At 30.2% G+C, this 14,894-nt stretch overlaps 1 protein-coding gene across 27 annotated transcripts in view; it reads left to right on the top strand.

Annotated features, from left to right (window-relative positions):
* LOC130670096 (myosin heavy chain, muscle) overlaps positions 1-14,894 on the top strand; it is a 104,876-nt gene that overhangs the window by 75,368 nt on the left and 14,614 nt on the right. For 19 of the 27 annotated variants that reach the window (XM_057473279.1, XM_057473297.1, XM_057473270.1 and 16 more), the window contains exons 18-21: positions 2,586-3,098; positions 8,578-8,656; positions 11,611-12,340; positions 12,415-12,776. In XM_057473279.1, the coding sequence (XP_057329262.1) occupies positions 2,586-3,098; positions 8,578-8,656; positions 11,611-12,340; positions 12,415-12,776 (1,684 nt within the window). Of the gene's footprint in view, positions 1-2,585; positions 3,099-8,296; positions 8,376-8,577; positions 8,657-11,610; positions 12,341-12,414; positions 12,777-14,894 lie in introns of all 27 variants that reach the window. The other 8 variants (XM_057473286.1, XM_057473289.1, XM_057473295.1 and 5 more) reach the window with 1 other exon arrangement.

The raw sequence follows: 14,894 nt of genomic DNA on the forward strand, positions 1-14,894 counted from the left end.
GGGCAATCACCCAGTTTAGCAGCACCGAACACGGTTTATACTTGGTTGGGTGACCGCTTTGACACGCGTTGAGCTTGAACGGAGGTCTCTGTACACTAGGCGTGGATTGAAGATCCCGTGATCGGTAAAATGAGAATTTTATCGATCACTGAAGCTTCGCCTTCTCCGAAAAAACTGTACTGGCAAGGGTTTTCTCTGTGGTTTGCCCTTGTCACTATACTCTCACGACAAAATCGTGGTGTATAGGGCGCCACAGTATGTATCAACCAACAACAAATAATAAAGTAATTAAAACAAGTGTAAAATATTACGACTGAACAAAATATTTTGAATCGATTCAAATGATTAGATCGTCAACAATAAAGTGATTTTTATTATTATTGTAATATATTTAGTAATTTCATGTAAAAAAAAATAAAAAGTTCCATTCCAATATCTAAAAAAATTGAACTAATTGCGATCACATCTCGAACTGACACTCAAAAGTTGTGCAATTTAGAGTAAAATTAAAAAAAAAAGTTGAAGGTGTCAAACTTTTTGAAAAAGTCGATTTTAATCTTTAAGCTTCAACAACTAATGGATAACTACTTCAAATAATTAAAAAGTTTTTTTTTCTGAAAGTACATATCAAGACGAAAAAAAAAATCGGTCTATCGGTTAACCCTGCGGGCCAGCCCCAAAACTTTCCGCTCAATTCGATTTCTATCGGATTCAGTCGGAAACGAACATTTAAACAGAATTTCTACGGAGCTTATCAAGAATCCGATCGAATTTACATCGGAAAATATTATTTTTTTTTAAATTATTTTCCGATTAACTTTTCGGTTTTGGATTAACTTTCAATCGGATTTACTCGGAACTTTTCGATTTAATCCAATTAAAACTAATTTGAAGTCGATCCGAAATTTCTGGTCAAATCCGATTTGAATTTTCCAATTGGAGTTTTAAATAAGGGTTATTATTTAAACAAATTCGAAATACATAGGCTAGTCTTTGAACCTCTATACTTCGGGAACGGAAAAGATAAATAAAAATTTCAAAAAATTCTTAAGTGTGTAAAAAACGTCAATCCTAAAATGTTGAAGAAACTATGAGTATAAAGATATTTGATGAACAGAATACTAATAAAAAAGTCGACTACGAACGTTTGATCAAAAATATTTCATAAAAATTGTGTCGAAATCCATATAAGAAATAAATGATTTTGTTGAGAAAAAAAAAAGATTCCATTAGAAAACCTTTTGTTTGATGAGTATTATTTTTTGTAATAATAATTTTTTTTTGTCTCATTTAGCACGACTATTTTTATAGATTATTATTTTTAAAATATCAGTTATAAGTGAATAAAAAATTACGACTATATATATTCAAATATAAGTCAATATTTAAAAATTACTTTTTTTCAAACCTCTATGTGTATTGTATATGCTCATATTTAATCATATATGTTTGTTAATGATTATGGATAATTTTTCTATGTGATCATATCGAAATATATATGGCCAGGTATGAATTTTGTCCCTCGGAGACACAATCAAATTTAAACCTTCAAACACTTAGATTCTTCTCATCACTTCATTAATCACGATAAAAAATCTTCATTTGATAAATCGTTGTTTCGTAGAATTGACAAAGTTTTGGGTTATTACAAGGAAGACTGAAAATAGAGCACTCCTATTAGCACTAATGGCACCGTAAAATAGATGTCGCTTTTCACAGTCTTATTGAATAGCTCATGGCAAGAGACACTATACAGAGAAATAAATTAGTTATGGTCATGAAACTTTTTTTTTACTCAACTCGTGATATATGATCTGCAATCGGGAGATGGGAGAAACTGTACGATTTTGAATATGTCTGAGAATGTCAAATTTACAGATCCGGTAACATTATATTAACTCATTAGCTGTTGGTCAGAGTATACTTCATCAGTAATTCGTGCCTATATTGACTTTTTGGAAATAAGTTATGCTAATGACCGATCGTAAGCATATGTTTCGAACCAATAGAGACATTCATTAAAGTTATCATAAATACATTTCAAAAGTTATTAGAAAAACATTTTTATGATTGCTGATAGAGATTACTTTTCGAATACTATAATGATATCTTTGAGAATTTAATGCTGACCAGGTTGTAGACAATGGCTTGACCAACAATTTCTGATAGAAATCGTTCCATAGGATTAAAATAAATATTTAATTAAACATTCGCTGTCGAATCCATTCTTAGTTTATTATTGATAAAGTTTTTCCTCCTCATGGTTTTTTTCAACGTCTTTCAATTTAAGTTTCTTACATATCTAAGAATTTTTTTAAATTCAATTTATTTTTTCATCTTTCATTTTTCAGAAGTATAGGTGTAAAATAAGTGGTCTAAACGTTTTTTCTCAAGGTCACAACTGATCGGTTTTTCAATATAATATTTTACTAATACTATCATTTTGATATGACGTATTCAATCTCAGAAAACTAATAAGAGATAATCTAGATATATTATTTTCTTTTTCATCTTTCCACTAATTTTTTTATAGACATGAAAATTCTTTTAATAAATGCATAAATTTCACATATTATGTATTGTAGCGCTGATGTTGAAAAAAGCAAACGGAAAACAGAAGGAGATTTGAAACTAACACAAGAAGCTGTAGCCGATCTCGAACGCAATAAAAAAGAACTCGAACAAACTATTCAGCGTAAAGATAAAGAATTATCTTCTCTTACTGCTAAGCTTGAAGATGAACAGTCTCTTGTTGGAAAACTTCAAAAACAAATCAAAGAATTACAAGCACGTATTGAAGAACTTGAAGAAGAAGTAGAAGCAGAACGACAAGCCCGTGCTAAGGCCGAAAAACAGAGAAGTGACTTGGCACGTGAACTTGAAGAATTAGGTGAACGCCTTGAAGAAGCTGGTGGCGCAACATCAGCACAAATTGAATTAAATAAAAAAAGAGAAGCTGAACTCAGCAAACTTCGAAGGGATCTAGAAGAGGCCAATATTCAACACGAATCTTCCCTTGCTAGTCTTCGGAAAAAGCATAATGATGCTGTTGCTGAAATGGGTGAACAAATCGATACTCTCAACAAACTAAAAGCAAGGTATTTATAATTAGTATTCGCTGTATAAAAATAAATGTTTTTATCAGCATTATTGACACAGTGAGAAAAAATAACAGCTCTGTCTTCTGTGCTGCACAGTAATCACAACTAAGTGTACTTGGGTACACGAGAGAATAGTTTTGTGTAGTTTCTACTCAACTAATTTATAAACATTATCATTTAGTACAGGAGCCAACTCTATTTTTTTTTAGCGTGCAAATCAAGTGCAATGAATACATTGGTTATACATAATATAATATAACTATCAAAAAATACATTAAAATTCATAGAAAAACGCATATTTCATTGGTAAAAAAGGATACAAATAAGTAGAGAGACTGCATAAATACTTTGATTCAGCCATTTGATAAAAAATCTTTCTTTGAGCATTCATGCGTAGCATGAAAAGATAAAACTTTTTCAGTTCGTAAAATTTAAACTTCTCTTATAAGTAATTTCCACTTTTCATATAAACTAAGAACACATGAATCAGGTTGAATATTTTTGTTATCAATAAATTGCAAACTGTGCGATAATCTCTGATTGCACATCTCAAGCACTTAGGTTTTTTTATCGCTTTAAAATTCAAATTATCATTTATCGAAGCTGACGTTGTTAAAAACATAGTAAAAAATACTTTTTATAACCTCAAAAAGACTAAATATTTTATTTTTCAATCTTATTCTTGATTTAATAATGCCATTTTTCATCGTTAATCACCATTAATTTAATCGATTGTTCTATTTTTTTTTTTTTTATTAATGAAGCATTTTAAAAAAATTTTATTACACAAAAGCTATTATAAGACCCAAAAAATTTGCTAAAATGTACAAAATTTGATTTTTTCTTCGTTAAAAAAAAATGAGAGTACTGCAGTTGAATCAAATTGTAAATAAATAATGGCTTTTTTGTAATAAAATTTTTTTAAAATGCTTTATTAATAAAAAAAAAAAAAGGCCATTCGGCAGCCGAAATGGAAGGTAGATTTTCCAATTAATCTATATAAAAAGATTCATACATACATATCTTGTGATACATCCCGAGTCGAAAAGTTTCAGCATTATTTCAAACTGATTAGGCTTAACTAAACCTTAAATGAAGCTGACTGCGCTGAACTGAACCTTACTTCAAACTGACTACGCTTAATTGAGCCTTAAATTAAACTGTTCAGCCTGTTAGTTGACATCATTTCAAACTGATCAGCCTGCTAGTGAAATTAAGTTAAAGCTGGATTCAATCTGAATAAGCTTAAGCTTCAAACTGACGTAAAATTTTCAGGCTGTTTTAAAACTGAATAGCCTACTATATAAATGAAAAGACACTGAATTCAAGCTGAATAACCTGTCGGTTATTCAGTTCAAAACTAGCTTAACTTTTGAGCGTATTTTCGAACTGAATAAACTGCTATTTAACAAAATTTAGACTTGAATTGAAACTGCCACACTGTCATTATAGAGCACAATTTCGACCTGGACCTTAATTGTGCACTGATTTGAAGCTGATCACACTACTACAATTAAACATATTTTTAACCTGAAGAGCCTGATTCGACGCTTTTGTCAAACTGAATAGCCTGACTAAATGATTTTATTTTCAAGCTTAATTTTAGCCTGGTGGTCCTGAAAAGTGAAATATGACGACCTTTCAGTCTGAGTTCCGACTTATTTTTTAATGTATTTTAAATAGCCGCTTTTTATTTTTTTCTACTGTTGATTAGTAGTTTATTCAGTCTGAATAAATGCTGAAACTTTTCGACTCGGGATGTTAGGGTATAGTCATGATATGAAATTAAGCTCGTTTTCTAAGAGCGAGGGTAAAAAACGACAACGACTATTTTCGATAGAGAACTTCAATTAGTTGATTTGAAAAAACATTATACAGGTAATGTACTAAAATAACCTTCATGTAAACGAAATATAGAATATTTAATTAGTATGAGATCATAATTGTTATCGCCATTACGATGGCAAGGCCAGTTATAATTATAAGACGTACAGGTACGATCGAGACATCATAAATAATAAAAGAAATACTTTTAAAATATAAAATAGCAATTCATAAAAAATTCGGGACTTATAAATTCATTAAAATTATCAAAAACGGCACAGTCAAATATTTAGAAACTTCACAATGAAAACTTAAATATTAAGCTCAAAGATTTCTCATGGAACTGGTAGAGAATAATGATAGATTAATAAACAAATAGGTAAATAACAGTTATAATTTATATTTATTTATTATTATAATAAATTTAAATACGAGAGAGGTTAAACAGGCGTATGACATCGGTATAAAGACACAGTTGACTCGCATCGCCACGATCACATATTTAAAGATATAAACTTTGAAAATATAAAATAGTTGTAAAGTTTACAGATTATTTTGTTCACAACGAAATAGAATTTACGGAATTAGATTATAATAGGAAATACATCAGTTATCCGGAATTAAAACCATATTTTCTAATTTTCTTGATGATGTCCAAACTTTCAAGGTTACACGGAGAAAAATATATTTTTCTGAGAAGTATACTGTATAGTTACAGTAACAATACGAAAAAGTTATCTACTAGATTGTTACTGCAACGATCTACTGTATCGTTCTGACAACAATCCGGTCGATAGCTCTGAGACCTATACCGTATCGTTCTGACAGCTAAACCATATCGTTCTGAGCTCTATCTGACGTCACGTGCGTTCCAAATGATATGAGACGTTTAAAAATCTTTATCATTAATAAGTACATGACAAATAAATAATTTGGATTAAATAAAATAATTAATTTATTAAGCGTCTGCTAGCAACAATTATACCCGATACACAAAATAGACGCGAAAATGGATGCTTAAATAGGTTAGGTGGTGTCGTGTGAGGTGACGACTACGGAAAGTCGTATAGGGCTCACAGCTATCTAATAGATAGTTACAGGAACATTACGGTATTGTTACCATACGTATACATATTGTTGTGGTACGATCTACGAGTTGCTATACTTTAGATCGTTCGAGGAACAATATTTGTTTCTCCGTGTATCAAATTATTGGAAGAAATAGTCCCTGGTTAAAAAGGAGAATTGAAAAGGATTAAAAAGAATTAATTTTTCAATATTTTTAATCCATTTTAATACTGCCAATCCTCTCTTAAATGGCCACGTTACATGGCTTAATCCTTTTTAATTCTCTTTTTAAACCAGGGGTAGAAAAATCAAGTTGAAGGTAAAAAATTAAAGCTTATTAAACAAGCTTTAAAATACTTTTTACGAAAATTGTTTATCAGTTTTAGTTTTAAAGTTGTAGAAACTTAAACAGTGAATAAAAGTTGATTTTTTCGAAAAATTGTGAAAATTTGAAACAGCCATAACTTTTAAACTAATAGACCGACTAAGCCCATCTTCGAACTTAACTGTGATAATCGTCTGTAAAATAAGTGTAGAAGATTTCATTAGGATCCGATAAGAATCGTATGCGTAATCGTGATGACAAAATTGGTTATATCACATATACATATATATCGATATATATACGTACACATATAAATTTTAAACTAAAATGAAAAATTTTCACGTGTATTTTAAATGGGAAAGGGGGGTCCTTTTTGTGATAGTTCAATTTTAGAGATATCTGCACGGAAAATAATATGTAGTATCATTTACTACAAGATTGCAGTAAATGTTTTTGTAGTTACAAATATCATATAAATGATAACAGTTACTAAATATGCGTCAAATTATACTAAGTTAATAAGTTGAATTTACTCCTATCTTGCGGTTAATTCTACTGCACACTACAGTAACAAATACTCCAGGCGGTAGTTGCGAGTATTACAGAAGGAGCAGTTTCCGCTATTTCGTCATTTTGGGGTTAATCTGTTGTGTATATACTCGTTTATTACAACGTCTCATAAATAATCATCTGACAATTTATTGAAAATTAAATAATTGATTTTATGATAAAAAATGTCGTGAGAAAAAAAAATAAAAATTTTGATAGCTTTTTTGTCTTTAAAAGTTGGAAAAAAATTTGGCTTTCATGTTTTTGGATAAAATTTCTATTTTATCTTTTTTGATATTTTTGATATATTTTTTTTTGAAAAGCACATAAAAAAACGAACAATTTAAAAAAAAATTTAGTATGTGCCATTATGGGTGGACACCATTTGTGAATAATTACCATGTTTAGTATATATAAATAACTCAGTAAGTGATTTTTAAAAAGAATTTATAAAAACTTTAGGTTATATACCGTTTATTTTTACGTAACCGCATATCGAGTAAATTAAACTGCAGTTGAAGTTACAAATACCGCATGCTGTGGCATATCTTACTTTCTTCGATAGTCGACGCTTAACTACAATATTGCAGTAAATCTAATCACAATTTGAAGTTGTCTCATGTCATACTACTACAGCCTTTGGTAAATGGAACTCCAGTTGTTGTTGCCACTACTACTATTTATTTTCCGTGTGGTTGAAATTAGTTGAGATTTTTTTTTTATAATATAAAGTAGCTTTTGAGCCCATACGACGTTAAAAAAGAAAACATTTGGTTTTCTGGGACACCCTAATGTATCATAGATTAGCGTTACACTTTCGTATTACAGAGTTACCTCTATCATAGAGTTAGTTACATTTTTCATCTAGAATGGTAATGTTAGTAAATATTCATCAACTCGCCCGCTAATTCTGGTAAGAGAAATTCTTACATGTATCATCTAAGGAACTTTGTAAGTAAATGAACAGTTCAAATATTTATTATACTCTTATATTTAATATTTTATTAGTAAAGCCTGATAATTTATTTAAAATAATATATCAAGTTGATTGAATTTTACAAGAATTAGCGGATGGATAGTGAACAGATAAAAGAACTCTGAAATACCAAGTTAATATTCAGATAAAATTCACATGAAGTTAGGTGTGATTTGAAGTTGCGCATCAGAAATCAATAAATTTAAGTAATCGATTTTTAAAAATTCCTAATTGAAATAAGTATAATAAGAATTATTTCATCTATCATTTCCAAGAACTATCAAATAATATGCAAACGCTTCAAATTTAGAACTAAAAAAAATTCTAATTTGATAAGAAATTTTTCTAGTAAGCTATGAGCTGAGGCATTCTATCATATTAATTCATAATCCCACAAATTAAAGGAACGGAATGTTTAGATTATTTAATTTAAATTGATTTTCCCTTAAATAGGGCGGAAAAAGGTCGCCATGACATCCATGCGGAGTTAAATACCGCACGTGCGGCAATTGACCAAGTTGCAAGAGAGAAGGTACTATTAAATTGCACGTTTATCATGAAGTTGATATGTGCAATAAGTTGATAATGTCTTTCAAATGTGACTTCGTCTCTAACGTTATTATTTTTTGTCTGCAAACTCAAATTTGTGTCTAATATTTTTATCCATCCACGTAATTGATTCTTAGTATGTACCATTCCTTAATCTAAGTGTCCATTTTCTTTACTTTTAACAGGACTGAAAAAGAAAAAGTTCAATACTTTACAGAACTAAATGACCTTCGTGCATCGGTTGATCACTTAAGTAATGAAAAGGTAAATTTTCACACTCATATAGAACTGAGATATTAAAATTTTTTAAATGCAATAAAATGATAATTGCTTATATTAATAAGGAATTTTTCGTGTTTCAAAGTTTTTTATAGATATAATAGTGTAGTGTATAGCGAGTGGGCTAGGGAAGTCTTTATATGAGAACCACAATGTTTTTATTACGAGTCGTAGTTGCACACGCACGAGTGCTATCAAGTGATTAGTGTGTACTGGCGATGAGTGCTAAGAACATTGTTTTTGACGGATAATGACCTAGCTCATGTGCTATGCACTATACTATACTTCAACAAATATCGAATTTTTACCTAAATAAACAGCTTTTCACAACTAATTTTGCTATAAGTATTCTATCCGATACAAAAATCTTTGTGATCAAGCAATTCTAGAGATGTATTTTCCCATAGCTTACGTGCTGAGCAATATTAGGAGAGCGTGTACAACGATATGCTTCTTTTTTCTCTTTTTTCTTGTAACGTTTAGTCAAAAGAATTTTGCCAACTCCTAAAATAATGGAGAATCATTCAGATAGTGAGTTGTAAAATTGAATGTCAATTTCAACCAGAAGGTTACTCGAGTACTCTGCAAAAACATGTGTTGCATATTGAAAAGTTACAGATGTTTGATTTCATTTTTTAAAAATAACTACATATCATCAAGAATAATATTTCTATTACTTTTTGATTGATTTTTTTTTTATTGTTCATTTAATTTAAGCATGTACGCGTTGTTGTATGTAATTGATTTGCATGGATATTCCTTCGATATTTGTAGTTTTATTGTACGGATTCATTTTTATCTTACATTAAACTTTGATTTTAATTATGTGTGTATAAATTAGGCACTTCTATTTGACATTTAGCTTGACTAGTTAATATTTATGAAAGAGTATTGTTTATATTTTTTCTCATCGATGCCACCCGGAATTCGAGAAAGTAGCTTATTGAAATACTTTTTGTATTCAAACAAATTGTGATCATTACATTAAAGAAATTAAAAATTTTAGCTCAAAACTCCAATTTTTGAAGCGGAAGTTCAGACATTTTTAAAGTAACAACGAGTAGTTTTGACACAAAGTATATATTGTTTTGACGCCAAGTATAAATATATATATATATATATATATGGGTGCTTCATTTCGGAGCCACATTTTTTTTTTTTAAGTGCATGTGGAAAAAACCATAGTTCAACACAAAAAAAAATTTTCGCGCATGAAAAAAGATTCTATGTCAATTACAGGCCTAGCTCATTGAAAAATTCGATTTTCCCATTTAAATAACATGGGAAAATTTTTTTTTTTAGCTTTAAGTATTTTTATCCTCATTAATAAATCAATAGATCAAATAGAATGATACATATTTTTGTAGGAAATTGAATGCTCTACAAAAAAGATCTCTCATCATTTTTCGATAAATCCATTCATTCAAAAGTTATTAGAGCTCGAAGTAAAGTTGGAGATCGTTTTACTTTTCCGGTGAAACTATCAGACTTATCACAAAATGTTGTAGGGTCTTTTTTGTTGCCGATTTTATTCTCTACAAACTATTATTCATAAAGTTTTATCAAATTCCGCATTGTTTTCTAGTTATTTTCATTTTAATTTCAGCTCTTAAAAAAGTGGTTCTGATCGATTTCAAGAGCTCGACATTGAAATGAAAATAACCAGAAAACAATGCGGAGTTTGAAAAAACTTTACTGATAATAATTTGTGGAGAATAAAATTGTCAACCAAAAAAAACCTCACAAAATTTTGTGATAAGTCTGATAGTTTCACCGGAAAAGTAAAAAGATCTCCAACTTTACTTCGAGCTCTAATAACTTTTGAATAGATGGATTTATCGAAAAATGATAAGAGACCTTTTTTGTAGAGCATTCAATTTCCTACAAAAATAAGTATTAGTCTATTTGATCAATTGATTTTTTAACGAGGTTACAATACTTTAAGCTAAAAAAAAAAATTTTCCCATCTTATTTAAATGGAAAAATTGAATTTTTCGATGAGCTAGGTCTGTAATCGACATAGAATTTTTTTTCTTGCGCGAAAATTTTTTTTTTGTGTTGAACTATGGTTTTTTCCACATGGACTTGAAAAAAAAAATCTGGCTCCGAAATGAAGCACCCTAATATATATATATAAGATTGGCAGAAGAACGTTTAAAATTATAAAAAAAAATTTAATTCTACAATGAATGTTTTAGAAATTCCTGAAATTGAGGTTTAGTATTTCTAAATTAGAAACGATATTCATTCCGGAGAATGTACTATAAGCATTAAATGCTTTTTCGTAATATTTAAGAAAAACTTGATGATTTCGGTAAAATGTATAATAAAACATAAAATTTTGTACGCAAATTTGTGATATAAAAAAATTGTTAATTTTTTTGTGGTGTTAATAAGAGTAATTCGCTTTTAGTTCTGTTAATTGTTTTATTAAAAATAAAATAACTTCTCTGACTATGACTTAAACATTGAAAGAAAAAAATGTCAAGGTAATATTTTCTTTAGTATGAGATACATCAGAATGACTGTTTTAGTAACTGCATATTTAACTCAAAAATAATTTTTTCAACTGAAAAAAGTTAAATTTTATTCACACAATTTCTAAAAAAAAGATTAATATATCCCGAATTAAACTAAATTCTATTTGATTGAGAGAACAACATTTTTTCTGAAATCTTTAAATTCTTAAAAAAAAAAATACATTAAAATCGTCGATAGCATAATTTTTTGCAGAAGATAGTTCGATGTTTTTAATTACTGTTTTTTCTCTTCATGTAGTAGCTGAATATTTCCTGATTTAAAAGCTTAATTGAATTTTATTTTTGTAAGTGTGGCTCTTAACGATATTTGTTCAATATTGCTTTCTTCAATTATTCATTCATTTCAAAATTAATAAAAAACAATTATTTATATAAATCTCACATTTATCTTATTCACAGGCCGCTCAAGAAAAAATCGCTAAACAGTTGCAACACCAATTAAATGAAGCACAAGGTAAATTAGAAGAACTCAATCGCACAGTAAACGACTTTGATGCCGCTAAAAAAAAATTATCGATCGAAAATAGTGATTTATTAAGACAGCTAGAAGAAGCTGAATCACAAGTGAGCCAATTGTCTAAAATCAAAATTTCATTGACAACTCAACTTGAAGATACGAAAAGACTTGCTGATGAAGAAAGCCGTGAACGAGCAACTCTGCTTGGTAAATTCCGCAATCTTGAACATGATCTAGATAATATTCGTGAACAAGTTGAAGAAGAAGCAGAAGGAAAGGCTGATCTCCAAAGACAACTAAGTAAAGCTAATGCAGAAGCTCAACTCTGGCGAAGTAAATATGAATCAGAAGGAGTCGCAAGAGCCGAAGAACTTGAAGAAGCTAAACGAAAACTTCAGGCTCGACTAGCTGAAGCTGAGGAAACTATTGAGTCTCTAAATCAAAAAGTCATTGCACTAGAAAAAGTAAAGCAGCGTCTTGCAACTGAAGTTGAAGACTTACAAATCGAAGTCGACCGAGCTACGGCAATCGCTAATGCAGCTGAAAAGAAACAAAAAGCCTTCGACAAGATCATCGGGGAATGGAAACTAAAAGTCGATGATTTAGCAGCGGAGCTTGATGCTAGCCAGAAAGAATGTCGCAATTACAGTACGGAACTTTTCCGTCTTAAAGGTATTTGATCATTCTCTTATTTTATACAAAAATTTTAAGCTTCTTTAGATTTCATAAATGAATAAATTAAATAGGTGCTTATGAAGAAAGTCAAGAACAGTTGGAAGCCGTTCGTCGAGAAAATAAAAATCTTGCTGACGAAGTCAAAGATTTACTTGATCAAATTGGTGAAGGAGGACGAAATATTCACGAAGTCGAGAAAGCAAGAAAACGATTAGAAGCCGAAAAAGATGAACTACAAGCGGCTTTAGAAGAAGCAGAAGCAGCTTTAGAACAAGAAGAAAATAAGGTTTTGCGTTCTCAGTTAGAACTCAGTCAAGTAAGGCAAGAGATTGATCGTCGTATTCAAGAAAAAGAAGAAGAATTTGAAAACACCAGAAAAAATCACCAGCGAGCTTTAGACTCTATGCAAGCTTCCCTTGAAGCTGAAGCCAAGGTAAATAATTATGAATATTAATATCCATCGTTTCATAATCATATATTATAAAAATAGTAAGTAAATGTTCTTGTCGTATTAAATCTACAAAATTGAATATTGCAAAAATTAAATTTTTTACGAAAAGCTACGCAAATGGAATGACATGGCTCCAGTGATTAAATTATGTCTGATAATTTATGATTACGTCTAATTGTCCATATGTGATCAGATCTCAAAATTGACGAGGTTTAATGGTACATGGTTATTTACAATCATGCACGAACAGATATGGTAATGCATAAACTATAATAAAACAAGTTTATGAGTAATTATCAATAAAATAGAATAACTTAAGTCATGCTATTTCTTCTAGTAATGCTAAGAATTATAGTTAAATAATTCATATCGAAAAAATCACATCAAAAAAATAAAATTATGGTGAAACTACAGTAAAATTATAGTGAAAACACCATAAAACCTCCACGACACCACCGTGGAACTAATTTGGATTCACCATAAAAATCGGTTGAAATGCAGTAGAAACGTTATGAAAACCTAGTGTTGCCATTGCGAAAAAATACCACATTTCTAATGGATTCCAACTATGTTTTCATGATAGTTCCACGATGTATTACTAAGATCGCAAGGGTTGGAGTCAAAAAATTTATGAAATCAAACGTCATTACCCAAGAAAAATTTTTTTAATAAAATTTTATATAATTTTACTATTGAAATTTCATGAAATTTTAGTTTGAAAATGGCCTGATAAAATTTTATATGACTATATAATTTCTTAAAAAATTTTAGAGAACTTTATATAACATAATATTAACAATGACAGAACCGGATAAAAAACGTTATGACCCTGAAGTTAGCCGTCACCCGCCATTTTAAAAATAAAAAATCTTATAACTTTAGTAAAAAAAAAAAAATTTTAATTTTAAAAAAATAATCGTGTAGATTTTTCAATTCTCGAGACGAGCATTTTTTTAACAGGGGTTCGCACTTATCTCTCTGTTACACTCAAGTCCATGAACGGTACTTAACTATCTTTGTTGCACTTGTGCAGTGAATGGAAACTTTGGCCGAGTTTTTTTCTTAAACAAACGAATATTATCAAATAATTGAAGCGCACTTCGCTAGATTAGACAGTGAAGCATCGATGTACAGTCTGTATTTTGTATTTAAAGATTTTGTTTGCGAAAAAAACTCAGCCAAAAATATTTGATAACCCCTGTTAGAGAGATTAAGAAAAAATCTGTCTATCGGCGACCCTGCGGGCCAGCCCCAAAACTTCCCGCTGGTTTCGAGCTCCTTGAGCTCAAGGAGCTAGAAAATATTGTTGTAGATACATTTCCGAGCTCTTCGAGCTCGAAAATACTTTTATATTCCATTGTTTTCGAAAAAACGGTTTTTTAGCATTTCTTTCTCCCACGATATCTCACGAACGAATTAACCGATTTTGATGGTTGAGGTAGCAATTGACGTATTCTATCGAGTTCTAGAGCTGATAAGATTTTGGAATTTTTTAGTTCAGTTGTTTCAAAGATATTAGCAAAAAACGGTTTTTTTGCATTTTTTCCTCCCACGATATCTCACGAGCGAATTATCCGATTGAGATGGCTAAGGCGGCAATCGACGCGTTTTATTGAGTTCTAGAGCTGATTAGATTTTGAAGTTGATCGTATAAGTCGTTTCTAAGGAATCAATAAAAAACTAAAAAAAAAAATTTTTTTTTTCGTAATTCGCCAATATTTTCGAGTCTACTTGATGAAATGATCTGAAATTTTCAGAAAAGTTGATGGCCAACAAGCTCTTTCGATTGCCGCCTTAACCATCCAAATCGGATCATTAGTTAAAAAGTTATAGACCGGTCACACACATACACACACACACACACACACACACACACACACACACACACACACACACACACACACACACACACACACACATACAGACACTCGGACATCATTCTGAAAATAGTCAGAATAGCTTCCTAGGACCTCAAAACGTCGACATCTGGTGAAATTTCAATTTTCGCAAATCGGGGTGAAAACAATAACTTCCCAATTTTTCAAAAATCGTCGATTTTCTTAGCGGGAAGTTAAAAATAAAAATAAAAATATGCACATA

This window comes from Microplitis mediator, chromosome 6 (genome assembly GCF_029852145.1).
Source record: "Microplitis mediator isolate UGA2020A chromosome 6, iyMicMedi2.1, whole genome shotgun sequence".
Taxonomy (NCBI): Eukaryota; Metazoa; Arthropoda; class Insecta; order Hymenoptera; family Braconidae; genus Microplitis; species Microplitis mediator.